Source organism: Herpailurus yagouaroundi, unplaced genomic scaffold, assembly GCF_014898765.1.
Source record: "Herpailurus yagouaroundi ecotype Mexico unplaced genomic scaffold, PumYag 483, whole genome shotgun sequence".
NCBI lineage: Eukaryota > Metazoa > Chordata > Mammalia > Carnivora > Felidae > Herpailurus > Herpailurus yagouaroundi.
In genome coordinates, this window is record NW_024412700.1 from 4,624,554 (window position 1) to 4,646,090 (window position 21,537).

Here is a 21,537-nt window from a genome sequence, read left to right on the forward strand (position 1 = left end):
TCCAGGCTCTGAGCCATCAGCCCAGAGCCTGACGCGGGGCTCGAACTCACGGACCGCGAGATCGTGACCTGGCTGAAGTCGGACGCTTAACCAACTGCGCCACCCAGGCGCCCCCAGATCCACCAAAATTTAATTAAGCAAATCTCTTACTTTGAACGCTTAGGTTTTTTTCTTTAATGTTTGCTTTTATTTATTTTTTTAAGAAAGCAAGCCCACACACTCATACAAGCGGGGGAGGGAGAGAAAGAATCCCAAGCACGTTCTGTGCTTATGGGTCGAATCTCACGAACAGTGAGATCATGATCTGAGCCGAAATTGAGTGAGACGCTTAACCGACTGAGCCACCCAGGCACCCCTGCTTTTTAATACTATAAACAAGACCTCCATTAATATCCAGTAACAAAACTGATGCATATTATGATAAAAGACTATCAAGACCAATTAACTAGAAGCTATTAGTAACATTTACCTAATAATGGTATATTAAACTTTATTAAGGACTTGAGTCAATATCTATACATAAGTAGATGTAATATTTATCTTCTTTTAAAGTTTGGCTGCTTATAATCCAAAAGTCTGATTTTTGTAAATCTTCTATGGAACTTGAAAATAGATTAAAATAAAGATGGATTCTGTATTGTTCTTTCATGATGTCCACAATAGCATATTGTCTATTCCTGTTGAAAAAATCAAAATAAAACACATACACCTTGCAAAGACTAGTCACTTTCATTGTGGTTATCTTTTAACAGACTGAACGTCAACTCGGCAATCACGTTATAAACACGTATCTCTTTCTGGTGAGTATGGTGAGTATGGGCAGCTTAGCAAAAACTGGCCCCACTCAGTGGGGGGGATACCTCAAAGTCCAAGAATTATTTCCTGATTTTATGTAAGGCTACAACTTAATTCCATCCTTCACGTACCTTCCAAAGATTGATTCCTGTTTGGTTTTTAATTTTAAACTCACATTACATAAAATTACCATTTTAAAGTGAATAATTCAATGCACGTAGTGTGTTCACAACATTGCGCTACCACTACCCCCCCTCATTCCAGAACATGTCCACCACCCCAAAAGGAAAACCCATTAAGCATCTGTATCAGTTTTCAATCTATGGAACTGAAGGGTTTCACATTTTTCTACTAAGTTTTTAACAAGACACAAAGTGAATACAAGTAGATACTTTCTTCTGCCCATTTTTCAACCTTTTCCAATTTTAACAATAAAAATGACAATTTTATCTCCCAGGGTGCCTTTGTACATGCCCCCTTTGTACCATCCTACAATAACTATAGTTGCCAGCATGTCATTACCGCACTAAGTGGACAGGACACACCTCACAGAATCCGGGTGACACATGACACCTGACAAAGACCATGGGCCAAAACCGTCAATGACCAGAGGATTACCATCCTGCCTTTTTCCAGCTCCAGTATCATTTTTGCAGATCATATTTTTCAAGGTATTTTAATCATTTTCTCATTGTAGACAGAGATACGTCTTGCTACATGATAGGGATTTAGAACTAAGGTTAGTATTTTATTTATTTTATGTTACTAAATCTGGGCCAAGAGAAGTTAATGGCATTTCAATATAATACAGTTAACATGGAACATCTCAAATCTATGTGTCCACAATCCAGTGTATTTAATTCAAACTAAATGTAGTTATACATACTAAAGCATCATCAATACACCGATTAGCCTCCAATCCATATGATTTACACATTAAAGGCAAAAGTGATCAAAACCATCCCTACTGACAATTTTATAGGATAAGCCACTAAATTTCTTTTCAAATTAAGTTCTTTTTTCCCAAGGTGTTCCTAATGAAACAATAAATAACTTTTATTCACGCTGCAATGACTATTGAACATTTTCAGCACGAAAGTCCTGGAGCAGGTGATCCAAATTCACAAAAAGCTTAACAAAAAAAAGAAAGATAACAAGAAAATCTCGTGAATGTTCCAGGATGGGAAATGACTTACAAATGAATATGGACGGTAGAACTGCGCTGGGGTAAAGGAGATCATCAGACCTCTTGAGGACTACTAAACACTGAACCCCAAACGTCACTGTGGTGCACTGTCAGAGCAGGGCTTCTGGGGTCAGCTGGTCAATGAGGGGTTAGCTGAGGTCTCACGTGCCTCACAGGGGCCTCCCAACCTGGTCCACGGTCACATCCCCGGTTCCGGAATGCACAAGGACAGATCTCCCTAACAGCTGATGGAATCCCTACGCTGGCTCCCTGCCCTGTGTCCTAAGGGCTGTTATGGTGGGAAACGCCAAGTGGAAGTCCCCAGAACCGCCTCTGACTAGGAAAATAGCAAACCAAAAGCCACATCACATCCCTGAAGGGAATGCAGAGATTAGTGCCCCCACGAAGGATCTGAAAGGTGCAGGAGCACTGACTCCCACATCCCCGAGACAGATGGACCTCAGGACAATGACAGCGGGTTACCATGAGCTTCACTAGGTGGCGACTCCAACTGCAGCCGCTGTACCAGATTTGGTTTCACTGCTTGAGTAAATCAGCACTTACCCTAGTACCTGGGTACACAGGTACTCAGGGGCACACCAACACTGCAGCCCTACATCACAATTTAATCTGCAGGGATCTTGAGCCCCCACAAAATGTCCCACCGGCCCATTCTAATGATGACATTTTGCAGACTGGATCTGGTGAGCAAGAAGTAGCACCGACTCTAGACTTACTGGTGAGATGTTTTCACGTCGGAGGGTGGAAAATAAATCTAAGAATAATTCAGGGGCCTCCTATGTCAGTGAAATTTCTAGGGGTCCAGTGCTGTGGGGCATTTGGAGAGATGTCTTCTCAGGTGAAGAATCCGTTGCTGACTCTGGCTCCTCCTACAACCGGAACAGGCACGATGCTCATGGGCTTCTTTGGACTTTGAAGGTAATGAATCTCTCATTTCAGCGTTTCTCCAGCCCATTTACCAGGTGACACCCAGAGCTGCCAGTTTGCGGTGGGGCCCAGAACGAAAGCAAGTTCTGCAAAAAGCACAGGCCACTGTGCGAGCTGCTCTACTACTCAGGCCATCTGGTCTGTAAATCCACGGGTGCCTGAAGTGTCCGTGGCAGACAGGGATGTTGTTTGGAGCCTTCAACAGGCGCTACAGATGGACCACGGCACGGGCCCTTGGGACTCCGGAGTAAAGCCCTGCCATCCTGCACAGATAACCACTCTCCCTTAAGTAACACATCTTGGCCTGTCACCGGGCCTCAGCGGAGACTGAACACTTGATCACGGGCCTCCAAGCTAACCACGTGGCCTGAACTGTCCCCCGTGAACAAGGCGCTATCTGAGCCAGCGAGCCGTAGCATTGGACAGAGGCAACAGCAGCACTCCATCAGCTAAAGGAAGTGGTATGCACACGATCAGGCCCAAGCGGGTCCCGAAGGCACAAATCAGTTACGTGAACAAGTAACCCAAACGCCCACGGACCCCACTGCTGCCACACTACTTCTCTCCCCGAACTTGCACCTATGCACTCCTGTAGGGGTGCATGTAGGGGTGTATGTAGGGGAGATCCCTACACTCAGCTGACAAAGGAAGAAAAGACTCAGGCCTGTTCACCCACAGCGGACGGCTGCAGCACCACAGCTCCTCCCTGGGACATCTCTGAAGGACAGCAGTGAAGGGAAACCCTGCCAATGCATTGCATGTTCAGGTAATGCACTTTGCCTGGGAGGAGAAATGGCCAGACATGTGACTATTACTATTATTCATTATTATTCATTATTATTATTATTCATGGGTCATATCCAATGATTTTGTTGGATGGTGTGGGACTAGGAAGAAACATGATTAGAAAACTGGTAACAAGGAAATTTGTGTCCCATGTGATTGCCCACCAAAAGGGGATCATGGCAGAGGAGGAGCTTAATAATCAAGTGGATAGGATTACCCATCCTGTGGACACCAGTCAGCCTCTTTCCCCAGCCACCCCTGTCACGATCCAATGGGCTCATGAACAGAGTGGCCACAATGGCAGGGGTGGAAGCTAAGCCTGGGCTCTGGATTGTGGCCACCAGCAAACTGGCCTAATCACTCAGCAGTAAAAACCAACACTGGGAGTTCAATGTGGCACCACATCCAGGGGAGATCAGCCAGTTATCTGGTGGCAGATTTATTGAAATGGACCACTCCCATCATGGGAAGGGCAGCGTTTTGTCCTTACTGGAACAGACACTCAGATACAGATTTGCCTTGAACACAAAGCTTCTGCCAAAACTACCATCCGTGAACTTCTAGACTGCCCCGTCCACCATCATCACAGCAATGCTTCACAGGAAAAGAAGAGCTACAGTGGACCCATGCCCTTAGAATTCACTGGTCTTAGGGCACCTGGGTGGCTCAGTCGGTTAAGTGTCCGACTTCGGCTCAGGTCGTGATCTCGAAGTTCATGAGTTCAAGCCCCGTGTTGGTCTCTGTGCTGACAGCTCAGAGCATGGAGACTGCTTTGGATTCTGTGTCTTCCTCTCTCTCTGCTCATTCTTGGTCTCTCTCTGGCTCTCAAAAATAAATGTTAAAAAAAAAAAAAAAAAAAGAATTCACTGGTCTTACATGTTCCCTACCTCCCAAAGCAGCTGTTTGACAGAAAGGTGGAATGTCCTTCTGAAGACCCAGTTACAGTGCCAGCTAGGTGGCGATGCTTCGAAGGACTAAGGAAAGGTACTCCAGGAGGCTGCAAGTGCCCTGAATCTGTATCCAATATGATGGTTGGTTCCGAGGCCCAGGAATCAAGAGGGAGAAATAGGAATGGGGGTACTCACTATTATCCCTAGTGCCCACTAGCAAAACTTTTGCCTCCTGTTCCTATAACCTTAGGAACTAGTGCTGCTAGCCTAGACGTCCAAGCTCTAAAGGGAAGAATGTTTCCACCAGAAGACACAACACTGGTCCCGCTGAACTGGAAGTTCAGACCATTGCCCAGTACTTTGGATCCTCATGCCTCTGAATCAACCAGCAAGGAAGGGAGTTCCTGTGCTGGCTGGGATAAATGGTCCCGACCACCAAGGGGAGACTGGAGCTACCCCACAATGGAGGCGAGGAAGAGTGTGTCTAGAACACAGCAAGTGTTTTAGGGCATCTCTTAGCATTACCACAATTTGGCCCCTTTAATGATTTTTTAGAAGCCAAGAAGCAAGCATGTCCAAGGTTGACAAATCTGCAGCCCCAAGACAATCCAAAGGACTAATAATAAGCACTCCCATGAATGCCATCAACAAGGTTAAAGACAGCTATGAATTTAGAAGAGAAAGATGCATTTAAAGATTTATGAAATTCACAACCTGCAGCAAAGATACAGACCTACCAAAGAATTAGCAGAAACAAAGCCAGGGGTCACAAAACCCTCAAGGAAGATTTCCAGGGCAGACAGCCCAGGCCTCCTGAGACCCATTCCTAAGAGGACATCATTTAGAAGGCTCTTCCTTAGTTCTCCAACTTTCAGCGGAAGTGGTTTTACTGGAGTTCAAAATTACTGTTTATTATTCACTCAACAAATAGTTATTAGGCAACCACTATGTGGGAATCATTGTTCTAAGCCCTAATTTATAAACAAAATAAAATATTTGAGCTTGCACACCTTACATTACAACGAGAAAGACAACCAATACAAATATATTGACTTCCAGGGTTGAGGCCTCCACACATACGGCATGTCATATGTTCGTAGCTCTTACTTCCAGTTCATGAACAAAATAAAAAGAAATGACCCTGACTTAGAGGTCATTAAGTAAGGTCATTACATAGAACATGCAATTTCTATTTAGTAAAACTGGAAAGAAGTGCCAGTTCACCTGTCACACTGGTTAGCCCAGCTTGAGACCACCTGTACTTCCGGTAAAAACACCTGGAGCCCAACCCGGCAAAACGTATGCACCACAGTACCTACAGCTTCGCAAAAAGCTAGGGCCAGGGGGAACCATGCCAAACAGTCTTCCTCAAACATTTTATTAGACAATGCATGCAAAAACCATTTTCTAAATCATATTTTATCCAACTATTTACTAATAACAAATAGCACGTCATCTAAAACAACTCTCCAAAAATTCGTAGCCATCGCTCTCCAGGTTGTCTCCTGCCTTTCATAATAACAAGTGACCTTTCAGGAGATGACTTATTATTTTCTGTGTCAATTTCAGTTTGCTTATCTGAGTTTTTTCACTTGCTAAGCAACAACAGAGTAACTTCTTTTTATTCAGTTAACAATTACTCCTAATTTTACTGAACTCGTTTGGTCTTCAGAGCATCATCACTCTCCATTTCCTCCTACTTGCATACAAGACAGAAACCATAAAGGCCAGATTTCTAATATGTGATTAAACCAAAACTCTTTGTGTCAAAAAACAGCTTAAGTAGTATTAAAGGATACATGGGAGAAAAATGCTTGCAATTAACCTCTAACAGACAATCAATTACTTAAAAAAAAACCACTGCAAGCACGGGTGCCTGGATGGCTCAGTCAGTTAAGCGTCTGACTCATGATTTCAGAACAGATCATCATCTCATGGTTCATGGGTTCGAGCTCCGTGTCGGGCTCTGTGCTAACAGCAAGGAGCCTGCTTGGGATTCTCCCTCACTGCCTCTGTCTCTCTGACCCTCCCCAATTGGTGCTCGCTCTTTCTCTCTCAAAATAAATAAATAGAGGGGCGCCTGGGTGGCTCAGTCGGTTAAGTGTCCGACTTCAGCTCGGCTCATGATCTCACGGCTCACGAGTTCGAGCCCTACGTCAGCCCTGTGCTGACAGCTCTGTGCTGACAGCTTGGAACCTGGAGCCTCCTTCAGATTCTGTGTGTGTCTCTCTCTCTAACCCCTCCACTGCTTGTGTGCATGCTCGCTCTCTCTCTCTCTCTCTCTCTCTCAAAAATGAATAAACATTTAAAAAATTTTAATAAACATTAAAAAAAACACTGCAAGCATAAAAAGGAATGAAATCTTGCCATTTGCAGCAACATGGATGGATCTAGAGGATATAACGCAGAGTGGAAAAGTCAGTCAGAGAAAGACAAACACCGTATGATTTCACTCACATGTGGAATTTAAGAAACAAAACAAATAAGCGTAGCAACAAGAGACAGAGACAAGCCAGGAAACAGACTCTTTACTACAGAGAACAGACTGACGGTCACCTGAGGGGAGGTGGATAGGACAGTGGGTGCAATAGGTGATGGGGACTAAGGGGGGCACACGTTGACATGAGCACCAGGTGATGTAGGGAAGTGTTGAATCACTGTATTGCACACCTGAAACTAATACTACACTGTATGTTACATCACTGAAATTTAAATAAAAACTTAAAAAGAGGGGAGAAAACACTGCAAAAATGAGCAAAGGAATCACAGGTAGTCAATTTACTAAAAAATAAGTATGAATGACCTCTATTTTGTAAGTGTCCACCCTCACTAGTAATTAAAGAAATGTACATTTAAGAGGGGAAATGTTTCGCTATTGAATTGGCAGGTTTTAAGAGATGCCCACAGGCGGTGAAGATGCATTCTGAGAAGAGGAGCCCCTCCCCCACCCCACCGATGACCGTGAAACCAGCAGGGGACTTCAGCTTTGCGGATGGGAAATATCCTCTCAAGTCCTCTGCAAGTATGCTTACCTGGCAAGTGAATCGCAGAAATTTATCCTATGGACAAATATTTGTAAAGATGTACACTACAGTTTAATTAAAAAATTGGAAACACTCCATGATTAACACAGCTCCAGGCAATATTGTAAATCGCACAGAAAAGTAGTTAATGGCATGGAAACCTCCCCCTTATGTGTGGACAGGGGGAGATACAAACTAACCCTGAGTCCGTGAGGGTTTTCCACTTGGTTGTGCTCACAGGAACACACCACATTCAAGGCCACAGGCCACAGAATGAATGCACAATAGTTATATGCTTATGGGATTGGGAGTAACAATTTTCTTCACCATACATTTTGGTTTCCAAATATTCTACAGCAAATGTAGTCATTTCTTTCAACACAAAGGGGCAAGAGAAAAGGGAGTTGTCTGTATTAACTCCAAATGAATTAAACAGTTAAGCATAAACAAAATCATGTTTAGAAAATGGGAGCGGGGGGAGACAGTATTTGTCACATCTCGGGGAGGGAAAGGATCTTCTAAACACAAAGCAATTAGACCAAAGGGAAGACAAAAGACTGGACAATACAAAAATGTTAATAATCCCATCAATCTAAAAAGCAAATGAAGTTAAAAAGTAAAATAACTAGAACACATTTACAAAAATCTAAGAAAAGGCTGATGGGTTTTGGGGTGGCTCAGTCAGTTGGGGGAAGGGCAATGAAACATAAAAAAGATCTATGTATTAGATCTTTTAATATATTTTATAAATTAAAATTAAAATATCTTACTTCACTAAAAATTTCTAGAAGATGGAAGAGTCAAGACTGGAAAGCAGGTATATTTGGCCTCCAAGCAATATACTATGTTGCCCATCGTAAGTCAGTCCCTTTCCCTTTTTTAAAATTTATTTTTGAGAGACAGAGAGAGACACAGAGCACGAACAGGGGAGGGGCAGAGACAGAGGGAGACGCAGAATCCGAAGCAGGCTCCAGGCTCCAAGCTGTCAGCACAGAGCCCAACACGGGGCTCGAACTCACAAACCGTGAGATCATGACCTGAGCTGAAGTCGGATGCTTAACCGACTGAGCCACCCAGGTGCCCCAGTAAGTCATTTTTTAACCATTTTTAACCATTAAATTTAAAGCCTATACTGACAAAAAAGTTTTCCCCCTTCTGTTATACATTTTTATTTTATTTTTTTTTTTTTTTCAACGTTTATTTATTTTTGGGGACAGAGAGAGACAGAGCATGAACGGGGGAGGGGCAGAGAGAGAGGGAGACACAGAATCGGAAACAGGCTCCAGGCTCTGAGCCATCAGCCCAGAGCCTGACGCGGGGCTCGAACTCACGGACCGTGAGATCGTGACCTGGCTGAAGTCGGACGCTTAACCGACTGCGCCACCCAGGCACCCCATCTGTTATACATTTTTAAATGACAAACATTACTAACAGGAAATTAAAGTAGAAAACTATGGTTACTATTTTGGTCTCAAATGGAGGCTGAGTTCTTTTCACATATCCAAATAAACCAGAAGTCTCTTGCTAAATATTTAAATTGGGGCACCTGGGCAACTCAGTCGGTTAAGCATCTGACTCGATTTTGGCTCAGGTCATGATCTGAGGTTTGTGAGATCAAGCCCCACGACGGGCTCTATGCTGAGCACGGAGCCTACTTGGGATTCATCCTCTTTCCCTCTCCCTCTCCCTCTCCCTCTCCCTCTCCCTCTCTCTCTCTCCCCACCCGCCTTCCCAACTCACTCTCTCTCTCTAAAATGAGTAAAAGTAAAAAATGAAATTAAATTAAAAACAGTTTTGAATAAATACTTAAATGAATACTTATCAAAATCATTGTTAAGTATAAACACTGCTTCTTGACTAAGTAAAACAGAAAAGCCTTTCACAACTAAGAATTGGAATAGTAAGTAAAATCTGGTTTTCTGATTTTATGAGGGACTCGTGGTTTATTGGAGGCAGATGCAAATTAGGCAGCAAATTAAGACAAGGCAAACCGAAAAATACAGGGCAGTAAAAGGCGAAAACGTTCATTGTGATTATAATGAGCGACACATACTGACCATGAATCAGGGAGCCATTCAGCCACTGAATGTAGTAGTTGTGAGGAAAGGAGAGCAGGATCTCGTTGCTGATTATGGAGAAGGGTAAAAGCAAAACCGCCCCGGCCGACACCGCCAGCGTGAACGTGCTCAAACACAACCTGGAAGAGAAGAGACGGCTGTCACCAGCGACCGGAAAAGGCAAGGAATATGGTGCAAATTCAAAAAGGATGAAAACTCTTACATCTCTTAATCCAAAAAGTTACATGAGAATTTCACTAAGTGTAGTTGGGAGAAGTGTTCACTAAGTGTATGTAGTTGGGAGACCAGGAGACCAACGATGCTGTGTGACTGGAGATGTTCAGTTAGACACACTCCACAACGCCTCACCCCGTGAGGAGCCCGTGAACTTGAACGAGCAGGCCCTAAAAGATTCACACACCGAGGACAGAGTACTTCGTACATTTTACAAAGAATATGCCATAGACTCTTTCCTTTTTTAAATTTAAGTATTTATTTCACGATGGCGTTAAATTAACAACTTTGGCAAATAGATCATAAGAGCAATGCAAACACTGACTCAGGCGAGAAAGTACTTGTGAAGACAGTAGGAAAAACAAATCAGTCCAAAATGGTTATTTCAAGAGAAAAAAACTTACAAAGCCAATGGTCAGCTACCTCTTAAAATGAGTAAAGGCAAAATAAGTGATACTAGTAAATAGTAGGGAGCTATTAAACAGTATTCTACTATTAAAGATATTTAAAACACTATTTTGGCATTTTTAAAAATAAGATGTTGCTAAAATGTCCTAATACAGAAAGATGTCTAAAATAAATTTAAAAAAAAAACTGAAAAAGCATGAAAAATAAATAAAAAACATGCTTCCCCCACACCAGCCCTCTCAAAAAACACATACATACACACAGGAAAACAGAGATACAAAAAAAACCCCCAAAAACCCTAGCATAATATATGACAATCCCATAGAATAGGAGGATTCTAAGGGGCTTTCACTTTCTCAGTTCTCCATGCCCGAAATGCTTAACATTTTTTATCTAAAGATTTTTTAAGACCAACAAGGCAAAAGAAAAGATAACCTCACCAACATTAGAGATGGAACCTTAATTTAATATCCATCCCTTTAAAGTCAATATAGGAAAATGTGAAAACAAACGTACGAAGATTTAAGAAAAAGTCATGCTGAACGTTCCTAATACACACCTGCTCGAGGAACTGAGGCCCACGCCATCTTGTGGCCACAAGCAGAAGTGCTTTCCTACTTCAAAGGCAAAACGACCCGGAAACCTCAGTTCAGTAAATGGCCGGTAAGTGTTTAAATGCAGACCATGTGACACGTACCAAAAACACAGCACAGACAAATCAGACACAGAAGTCTCACAAGCTGTTTGGCCAAGTGGGCATGCTTCCCGGGGAAAGCACTGGAAAAGTCTCCATCCCAGTCCACGGCCAGCTCTGGAACGGCCAGCCAGTGACCGGAAGCGTGCATCTTTGGTTCTGTCCTCGCAAGCCAAGTGAGGAAGCTGCCCTGACCGCCAGCATTTCTTCCTTCCAATGCTACAAATCAGGTCAACCCACAATCTCCGCATGCGAGGTCCCGCACAGCTATTCCAGCGTGTTCCACAACACAGTCCCACCTACAGTGGGAGGTACCTGGCCTTCTCGCACCCCAAGAGACCATGTATTTCATGGCTCCGTGTCCCTGGGCGCAGTCAGCTCTGCCCCCAGGGTCCCCTTTGTGTCACGTGCCCTATGAAGCACCCTCAGCACCACCCTCCTCACTTCTCTCAGCTCACATGACACCCACCACGTACCCAGCAAGAAGACCAACCACAGTTTCCAAATCAGAAACCAGGACCTGTAATCCGACAAAAAAGTAAGCTTATGAATGCAAATAGGTACAGTATTTGAAATCATGAGTGATCCGGAAAATGCTGAATGTATGGTCACCATAACAATGATGCCAACTCTCCACAAAACACGTCCTCAATCTACTGCACTGCAGGTCCTGTGACTGGGCTCTGGACATACAGACAAGACGCTGCGATCCGTGAGCAGCGGGACCAGAGCTACTCAGAAAAGGCTGAGGCAGTGCAGGTAACCGCTGGCAAGGGGTCCCTATCGAGTCAAAAAAGGGCAGCAGTGGTCATAGCTTACAGACCTATGGAAGTGTCCCTCAGGTTAGAGTACAGCTTCAGAAATGTCGCCTTCTGCAGGGAGCAGATTCTGAGGACAGAACACACGGGACTTCCTGGGGGGTGAGGGAGGGCTGAGAGGGAGGGCTCAAGGCTGACTCTGGGTGTTTAGTCTGAGAACGGGAAGGCGGAGCTGGTCCCAACTATGACAGAGAAGGCTGAAGCTGGAGCCGGGGGGGATTAGCAGCTCGGCTTTGGACCCCTCTCATCTTCAACTCCAGGAGCCAGGAGCATCACAGAAGCCACACTCCACACTTCTCTCTGCAGGTTACCAGGTGGCCCAGAACTCCTGCCTGCCCCACTGTGGTCACGTTCTGCCCGATCACTGGTCAGGATGCCGCCTGCCAGGGCCGTCCGCCCTAACGTTATTCTTTTCCCTTTTAATTCGTATTTTGTGGGAAGCTAAATTAGAAACTAGGAAAAATATCCTGTTCCTTGTCAAACAATTTATTCATTTACTGATCCTGAACAGTATGAACCCAAGATTGTTCTATTTTATCCTGTGTGGGATCCATGACAATCATTATCTTGACGCGCAGAGTGTCCCTGACCGATGTGAAAGCCCTCGAAGGCTTCCAGGTCCTTTTGACCTGTCTTTCCAGCACAGATCTTGGGGCCCTTCCTTGCTTTCCGGCAGCACCACGTGCACGAAACGAGCCTTGAACTCCTCCCCGCCCCAGCCCTGCAGTCAAGTCAGCTTCTCCCTCAGGGAGCCCTGGCTCCTGTCAGCGGAAAATCACACTTAGCAGTGAGGATCTGGGTGCTAAATATACTCACTGCTACCACGGTGCTGCGCTCTCAGTGAACAGGCTGAGGCACCACGCATATCTGTGCATTTACACACTTACGTGAACCCACCTTTACGTCTAGATCTGGCTCAATAACTCTATGCCGAAAACCATGAATCCACACTGATACTCTCAACTGCAACGCAACAACTCTGTTCATTTTCGCTCCCTCTCCTCTAACCGCAAATGGTTTCCGTTACCCTTGATGGACCAAGGGCACCAGAGGCGCCCTCCTGCTCTGGTGAGTCCCCATTCTGGACTGTCCTGCCTCCCTCCCACTGACCTCTGACACCCATGCCAGGCCATCCCTCCGGGGACACCCTCCTCAGCCTACTTGGGTTCTGCCACACTGCCGGGGCGCGGACCCCGTGACAGAGCACCCCTGAACACACGTGGGTGCTCCTCATCACCCCTCGAGACGACACCCCTGTCAGGATTTCCCTCCACAGGGAAAACGCCCTCCCTCCTCTCAGACCCTGAGAGCCCACACCAGGTCACCCCCCACCCCGGGCTCTGGCGCCTCGTGCTAGGCCCACCTCCTGCATGGAGGCCCTTCGCTCACCTGCAGAGGCTCACAAAAGTTTCAGCCGTTAGACATTCTATTTTTATATCAATTACTTTATTCTAAATCAAATCAAATAACTAGCTGACAGCAGCTCTCAGGAAATGGAACTTTTGGTTGCATAGTTACTTTGGGGGCGTGAGTAGATACAAATAGAGAACAGAACACAGGGTAAAGGAGAAAGCAAAGGTGGGTGTAAAGGGAGGTGAGAAAGCCCAGGGAACAGGCTTTCTGTGCTCACGGGAGAGCTGAGGCCGCCATGGGGACCCTGCTACAGCGGCCCCCGGGGCTGCCGGTCACACTTCAGAACTCGTCTGAGCTCTTTTCGGGTTCCTCTTTTAGGACCTGAGGACTTCTGTTGGCTCCTCGCAGGCAGGCCTTGCCTTCCACCTCCTCTTTGGTGGAGGCCGCGAGGCAAAGCAAGATGGTGGAGAGAAGGGAGGCTGAGCTCCCACGGACTGCGCACCGAGCACCGACTGGCGACTGTGTCGTGGGTGTTTTCATCCACACCACGGCACGAGAGTGGGGCGGCAACTCTCCTTCACACAGAGAAAACAAATCCTTGTTTCTCAATCTCTTCTGGACTCAAGTCGATCCTGAGTTCAGAATCTGAACCCGGGTCTGCCTTCCTCCTCCACGCTCACTCATTCCATCTGGAAGCAAGAAAACAAAAGACAGCGGAAGCCCAAGAGGTCGTTGGGAGGAGGGGTCAGGGACCGGACCGGCCCTGGCTCTGTCCAGTCTTTACTGTCAGTGCACACCCGTCGGCCTGCAGGAAGGGCAGGTCTGCTCCAGTCTCACGACACGGGCACTGCCCGCGGGGAGAACCCAAAGCCCCAGACACACAGCGGCCACAGCAGAGCTGGGAGGAGCGGGGTGAAGAGCGCAGGGCTCCTGAGCCTCCGCACAAGGAGACGAAGTGCAGCCAAGGGGAAAGCCGAAGTGTGCGTGTTCTGGCCTGATGAGGAATTACTGAGCCACAAATGCACGCGCGCAGACCTGCCACCAAAAATGGAGCGCAGACGACACGGAGAGGAGAGTGGTACCCATGTCACAGCTCCTTCACCTGGGACAGAATCCTTGCCTTTACTCGGTCTGTGATTCGCTGTAGCTTCCTGAGGTAAGTGAACTACGCTGTTTTTCCGGGAGCCGTAATTTAGACAGAGAAAAATAATGAATCACTTAAGAATTTTCACAAATGTCATGATGTTAGGAATAAAACTAAGACCCCCAATCCTGTAAATATAAATCAAGTTATGGGCCTAAGTTTTAAACCCACAGAGCAAGAATCCCCAGTATAAAGTTACAGATGTTTTCCCTAGGGCATTTAAAATCATTTAAATTACCACGTCCAGTAATGCAGGGTCCATTTATATTCACTGTTCAGTTATGAACCAAATCAGCCCTATTCAAGTCACTTACTAGTTGGAAGTATTTTTTACTGAAGCGAAATTCACATAACATAAAATTAACCATTTGAAACTTACAATTTAGTAGGATTCAATGTATTCACAGTGTTGTGCAACCACCACCTCTTTCTAGTCCCACATTTTCATCACCCCTAAAAACACTCTGTATTCAGTAAGCAGTTTCTCTCCATTCTGCCCTGCCCTCCATCCCCGGTAACCATACATATGACACTGATGGATTTACCTATTCTGGCTACTTCTCATACACGGAATCATACATCCTGTGGCCTTTTGTGTCTGCCTTTCTTCACTCAGCATGATGTCTTCGAGGTCCTACATGCTGCACTATGCGTCCGTACTTTACTCCTTTTCATGGCCGAGTACTATTCCAGCATACCTGAGAGTACCTGTGTATGTGAGTACGAGTACATGTGGTCTCTCTCTCTCCTCCTCCCTCCTACTCACCTCCCCCCGCCCCAGCAACAGATGAATAACCTGACATTAATCATGAAAAAACAAATCCAAACAACTGGCCTGTGATCTTCAAAAGTATCAAGGTCAGAGAAGTCAAGGAAATACTGAAGAGGTGGGGACAGGACAACCACGTGCAGTGTGGATTCCAAACACGGTGCTTTTGCAACAGAGAACATTACTGGACAACTGGGAAATCTGAATGGGGCAAGAGTGGTACTGTATCAATTTCACTGTTTTGATAGTTGTATGGTAGGTACACAGGAGAATGCACTGTTTATAGGAATTATATACAAAAGTATCCCGAGGAAATGAAGAACCAAGTCAGCAACTTCTCAAACGGTTTGGGGTGTGGGGGGAGGCTCTTTCTCATATTTCTAACTTTTCTATAAATTCAAAACTATGCCAAAAGTGTTTCAAGTATCAATAAAAAAGAATTAGAATAAGGTACTCTCCTATGTAGCCGCAGCTGTGTGATTTCAAATTTTAATCAAGCAAAATGTGACAGAAAGAAACTCACTGCCCTCCATCCAGTCTGATGCCTCAAAAACATGAAAGGGTTCGCCAATAACAGCAGCAGCAAACAGACGCAGGAAGAGAGCTGTACGGAGCCTAAAGAACCACCCGAGGCCGTCTCCCTGCTCACAGCCAGTAAGTGTTCAATTAACCAGAACAGGCACCTGCTCCCTATTCCAAGACTGTCACAGTCTTCTCCGCAGACCAAACAGCCCGAGTCTTCTTTCCTGTGGCCCAGCAATTTTCCCAGCCACAAGCCCATTTCCAGGTTAAAACCTCTGAAGGTAAAACTGTCGGTTCCTCAAGCCAGCAAATTTTAACTGGAGACAATCTTCAATTATCCGCGTACAGTTGATTCTTGAACAACATGGATTAGAAACACATGGGTCCACTTATAAGCGATTTTTTTTTTAATAAATACAGGACAGTACTGTAAATGTCTTTTCCTTATGATTTTCTTAATAACATTTTTTCTCTAGCTCACTTGTTAGAATACAGTATATAACACACATAACACACAAAACACACGTTAATCATGTGTTTATGTTATGAGTAAGACAGCAGGCTGTTAGTAGTTAAGTTTTGGGGGAGTCAAAAATTATTCACGGATTTCCAACTGCACAGGGCCAGCACCCCTAACCCCCCAGTGTTCAAGAATCAATTGTATATTTGTTTATGCGTGCTTCCAAGGGCAGGGTTAATATGGAGAAAAAGCATTGTAATACATTAGGTGAATTTTTTTCCACATTTATGCCCAGAAGTGTGAATTAAATTTGAAAACTTTATGACTTCAGAATCAGAAACAGAACAAATGAATTTTAAAATACATACGAAATCCTGTTGACTATGGCGTCTTCATCTTCTTGTTCATCTGTAAAAATGTGTAAGGTGTTAAGTTTTTATCTTCAATAAAATGTTTCATTTATCAGAAACTATAAACAAAAATAGAAACTTAAAGTGATTATTGAACAGAAATGATTTTTAAAAAGCAACTGTTCATTTCAGCATGGATCCAAATTCAAAGCTCATTAAATCACACAGGATAGAATTCAGCTAGAGAAGAGTGTTTCGATTAACCAGAATCCTGATTAACAAAAATACTCTATATAAATTAAAAATTTCCAAATATTTAGTGCTCAAGAAAATAAAACTTAGTAGAACATTAGGACCACTATCAAGTTCATTGTCATATAACGTAAGTGAAATTGTAGTTGCTAATGAATGAAATGTTTTAGTTGATAATATCCAACAAAAATTTTTATTATAAAATTAGAATTCAGAATTTGAGAACATGTACTTTTCTATATTTTGAGTTTGTCATCATTAGTGGTAATAATGAAGATTCTCTTGGAACATTCTAAACCACTTAGATACCACTGCCTCAATGCTTCATAACTATTGTTCAAGTTACAGACAGAAAAGTATCAAGTTCTGTATCTTTTCCAAGTAGCAGATGCCCCCTGCCCCAGAACTCACCCACCTCCCTCTCCCTCTCTCTCATGGCCGTCAACCCTCTTTGTCATCCCACGTAAACTTACCAGCTAAAGACAGTATGATCCAATTACAAGAATATTACATAACACCCCTGCCCCTCCTTCTCCTCGATACCTAACTGGGGTTGTCCTCAAAGGCTCTCTACGTAAGTCTCTGGAATCATGAGTGTCCAGCTGCTCCAGTGTCAATGGCACATTTGAGCCATTCTCTTAGTCCAATCTCCATTCTTAATTACACGCTGCCCAAAATAACTTCACAACCAAAAGGACCATAAAACAATACAGTCACAATTTTTATACTGTTGTGTCCACACTCAATCAACCATCAACTACTGAAGAATGTTTTAATAGCTTCATAACCATTTCGTTTCTTCTCCCCACAATCGACTGTGGCCAGGGTACCCATCACCCCTCCCTGCCATTACTCTAAAAATCATCTAATAAATCTCCAACTTTTCTGTTCATCATCCCCTAATTTCCCCTAAAAGTGCACTTATATTCATTTACTCTCTCTCCCCCTCCTTCTGTGTCCACAATCATTAAAACCTGATCCCAAAATACCTGAAAAATAGTTAAGATACTGGGGTGTCTGGGTGGCTCAGTCAGTTAAGCATCTGACTTCAGCTCAGGTCGTGATCTCATGGTTCATGGGTTCGAGCCCCATGTCGGGCTCTGTGCTGACAGCTCAGAGCCTGGAGCCTTTTTCAGATTCTGTGTCTCCCTCTGTCTCTCTGGCCCTCCCCTGCTCATGCTGTTCTCTCTGCTCATGCTGTCTCTCAAAACTAAATAAACGTTAAAAAAAAATTTTAATAGTTAAGATACTGTGTTGCATCTGCAGGTCTTCAAATTTTTGAAAAATTACAGACTCCAAGAAATATTTTAGTGTAATCATAGAGTCAAACTAAAACACTAGAGCAAGCACTATTTCCCAATTGCTTTCAAAACTCTAATTAGTTTAATATTATGACAGAAAGAGTATTTAATATACGGAATCCTTAAGTATGTATATGGCACTACAATCAGCCCAGCATCACAGGTGGAAAATCCTGTGATCTACAGGAAGCAGCTGAGATTTACTAGAAGGCAGCTAGGCAACTGCTTTGGTCCTTACAAAACCCCAGCAGAACCTGTGAAATTAACTAGAGAAGGTAAAGATAGTCCAGCAGTCAGAGAAAGGATGGGATGGGGATATGCATGTTCAAAGTCAGAGCCAGTCACAAGGACCCATATATCCTCACAAACTCTAGAATTTCCCAGATGCTGAAGAGCCACACACTAATCTTAGTCGGACGTAAGAACAGGGGTAAACAAGGGCTCGGGTCTAAGAGGGTGACCACCCCGCAAGTGGGCAGATTCCCTGGCCGCACTGTCAGTGCCCTCGGGACCAGGCAACTGGGTGGCATGATCGCGGCCGTACTAAATACAGACACCACCATGCGGGCGGGCACTGCACAGGCCAAATACCATACATCAGTTGGCATGAAAATCTAAGTTTTAATTACAATGTTTCCACTTACCTGATTTTCTCTTGTATCTGGTAATGATGAAGTAGGAAACAACGTAGAGAACGGCAAAAAGAAGGAAACATATCTGAAAAAAAATTAACAGATCATTTACATTTGTCGCACATCTTTGTTAAGATTATAAAAGATACATCTTTGGTATTTATAGGCAAAAAGATTCAATCTATTAAAAAAGTAAAATTTTTAGATATTTTGCTAATATAAAGTTTTGATAAAATACTAATTTATATGAACTAAGTCAAATAGCCCAGTTTTTAATATCATTGCAGAGAAGAAAAAGCCCAATGAAGATTTTTCTTTTTACAACTTAACCAAATTGTTTTCAAAATCATATGGAAGTGTAAAGCGTCAGATCGTCACCAACAATCCTGAACACTAAAGTCAATGAGACACTACTGTCCCTTCCAAATATCAAAACATACTACAAAGCTTCAATAACATTTAAAGAGTGTGCTGGTGCCACAATTTGACAGATCAACGAAACAGATTCTATTATATAAAAATATATATAATTTTGTTCTACATACAAGAGGCATCACAAATCAATGTGTGTGGGGGGGGAATCATTCAATAAATATACCACATATCAAAATAAACAGCAGTTGAATAAGAAACTTTTTTAATATTAAATTCAAATTAAATTCCATTTAATTTTATGGGGATGATAGATAAAAGAAGATGGGTCATGAAACAGGAGATCTCATTATAGACAAAGACCAAGTGTGCTAGAAATAAAGTCCTACTAGAGCTAAGATCCTAGGATCAAGGTACCAGTAGTTTGAAGACTCTCAAACGAAACAATTCCAGGTGCTGATAGTCTAGGGAGCACCCCTCCGCATGGATTTCTGAACAGTGGATGTTGGCCACAGGACGGAAAATGACCTTAGATCTAGGTGTGAACATCCACTGTACCATGTCATCTAGGAAATGACAAACTGAGAATGGAGGAAGACCGTGAGCCTCATGTCACAACCGGGACAAGTGGGAGAATGACAGGAGACATACTGACAGTGACCAAAAAGGAGCCAAGAGTAAAAAGCATCAAACTGGCCTGCTGCTGGGAACCCACCGAGAACTCCAGATGGTTACGAGAATGTCAACACCATCACCACATCCTCCCAAAATCCTTCGGAGTGTAGGAAATGGGTCAAAGAGGAAACCGGTTATTGGTAAAGGAACAGAACGTCTTCGTCAAGAAGACGTTAAGGGTCAGGGAAGACTGTTTACAATGGAATGAGTCTGGGTAGCGCTGGAAGGAAAGAAGGGGGACTGGGCAGAAACTGATTTACGAGGTTAGAGCCAGAGGGATCAAACGGACAGGGCATTAATATTTATGACAGACACTAACTGAAATTCATTTGACAACTACTTGTTGTGAGCTTACGGTACACCAGGTACACTTTTGGGAGCTAAGAGCAGGAAGATGAGATCTCATCTCTTACTTCTTCCCTCCAGCGTTTTGAACACACAGAGCTCTTCCTGGCTCAGACCCTCGGCCTTGAATACCCTCCCCTCCACACAGCTGCGTGCCTTGCTTCGTCTTCTCCCACAGTCTTTCCTCAGGTGTCACGTGTGAGGTGTGCCCCCTCGCCCCTGCCGGCGCTCCCCATGCCCCTAACCCAGCACAGGGTCATCGTCCGTTCCACTGACCGCTTACTGACTGGTTAGCTGTTTTCTTACTGGAATGTAAGCTCAACGAAGGTGGAACTTGGTTTTATTCACTGCTGTGTTCTTGTTCCAAAAAGCGCACCTGTTGTGCAGAAGTTTGTAACAAGTGCCAGTCCTCACAAACAGTAAAGTGTTGGTTTTTACCCTGAGTGAGATGGGAATCCGTGGTGGGACTCGGAGCAGAGGGAGACAGAATCCATGACAGAGGGAAAAGGCTCACTCTCGGTACAGTGGGGAAAGTAACTGAAGCAGCCAGTCAGGAGCGTCCACCAATCATCCAGAGCAGAGGTCACGTGGAGCTATGTGTGGACTTATCAAAAATGATCAAGTTCGGGGTAGGTTTTGAAAACCACCTTGAGAGGGCGTGGCCTAAGAAACCGGAAAGAGACAGTGGCCATTTCCTGCGTCGGGAAAGATTAAGATGAAGTCATTTTGGGTTGGAAGTTAAAAAGTACAGTTTACACTGATGCAGGTGAAATACTTATTATCCACTCAGGTGGAGAGGCCGGATGGGCTGTTGGATACGAAATCTGTACAATCCAGGGAAAGGAGCCCGGCTAGGATTTTTTAAGGTGGGGGGTGGGGGGTGCCAGGGGGGACACTAGCAGATAGACATTTAAAGCCCTGAGACCAGATGGGATTTCCATCCTAGGGAGTGAGTGCAGCCAGAGAATTCCAAGAACCAAGCCCCAGGAGTCTCCAATACTTAGAAGCCAACCTGACAGAAGGAGTCAGCAGGTAGGAGGCATACAAGAGGCTGTGACGTCCTGAAAGCCACATGAAGAAAGTTCGTGTACGAAAAGGGGATCATCAGCCGTGTCAAATGCTGCTGACAGACCAAGTAAGATGAGCACTGAGAACTGACACCTGGATTTAGCAACACGGAGGTCGTCAGTGACCTTGACGAGAGAGGGTTTTCTGGAGTGCTGAACGTAAAACTCCGACTGAAGCAGATTAAGAGAGAGGAAGAATTAGAAACAAAATGTAGCCAGTTCTTTCCAGGAACTTATGGGAAAGGGAAGAAAAAGAAATGGGATGAGGCCTGCGAAGAGGGGTTTTTTTAAGAGGAGAAAAGCTACACACAGTTGTAATCGTATTCCAGCAGAGAAAAAAATTATTGAAGCAAGGGAGAAAAAGGCGAACTGCTAAGCCAACACGCCCAGGTTGGGGAGCCAGAAAGAAAGCCCCTGCTCACAAGGAGGAGGAGCGAGAGCAGGAGAGGGAACACG

At 44.3% G+C, this 21,537-nt stretch overlaps 1 protein-coding gene across 6 annotated transcripts in view; it reads right to left on the reverse strand.

The window, feature by feature from the left end:
- Positions 1 to 21,537, reverse strand: part of LMBR1 (limb development membrane protein 1) — a 154,810-nt gene that overhangs the window by 103,092 nt on the left and 30,181 nt on the right. For 4 of the 6 annotated variants that reach the window (XM_040464440.1, XM_040464443.1, XM_040464439.1 and 1 more), the window contains exons 2-4: positions 18,635 to 18,707; positions 16,456 to 16,495; positions 9,686 to 9,825 (exon numbers count right to left, since the gene is read on the reverse strand). In XM_040464440.1, coding sequence (XP_040320374.1) covers positions 9,686 to 9,825; positions 16,456 to 16,495; positions 18,635 to 18,707 — 253 coding nt within the window. Of the gene's footprint in view, positions 1 to 9,685; positions 9,826 to 9,908; positions 9,946 to 16,455; positions 16,496 to 18,634; positions 18,708 to 21,537 lie in introns of those variants that run through there. The other 2 variants (XM_040464441.1, XM_040464444.1) reach the window with 2 other exon arrangements.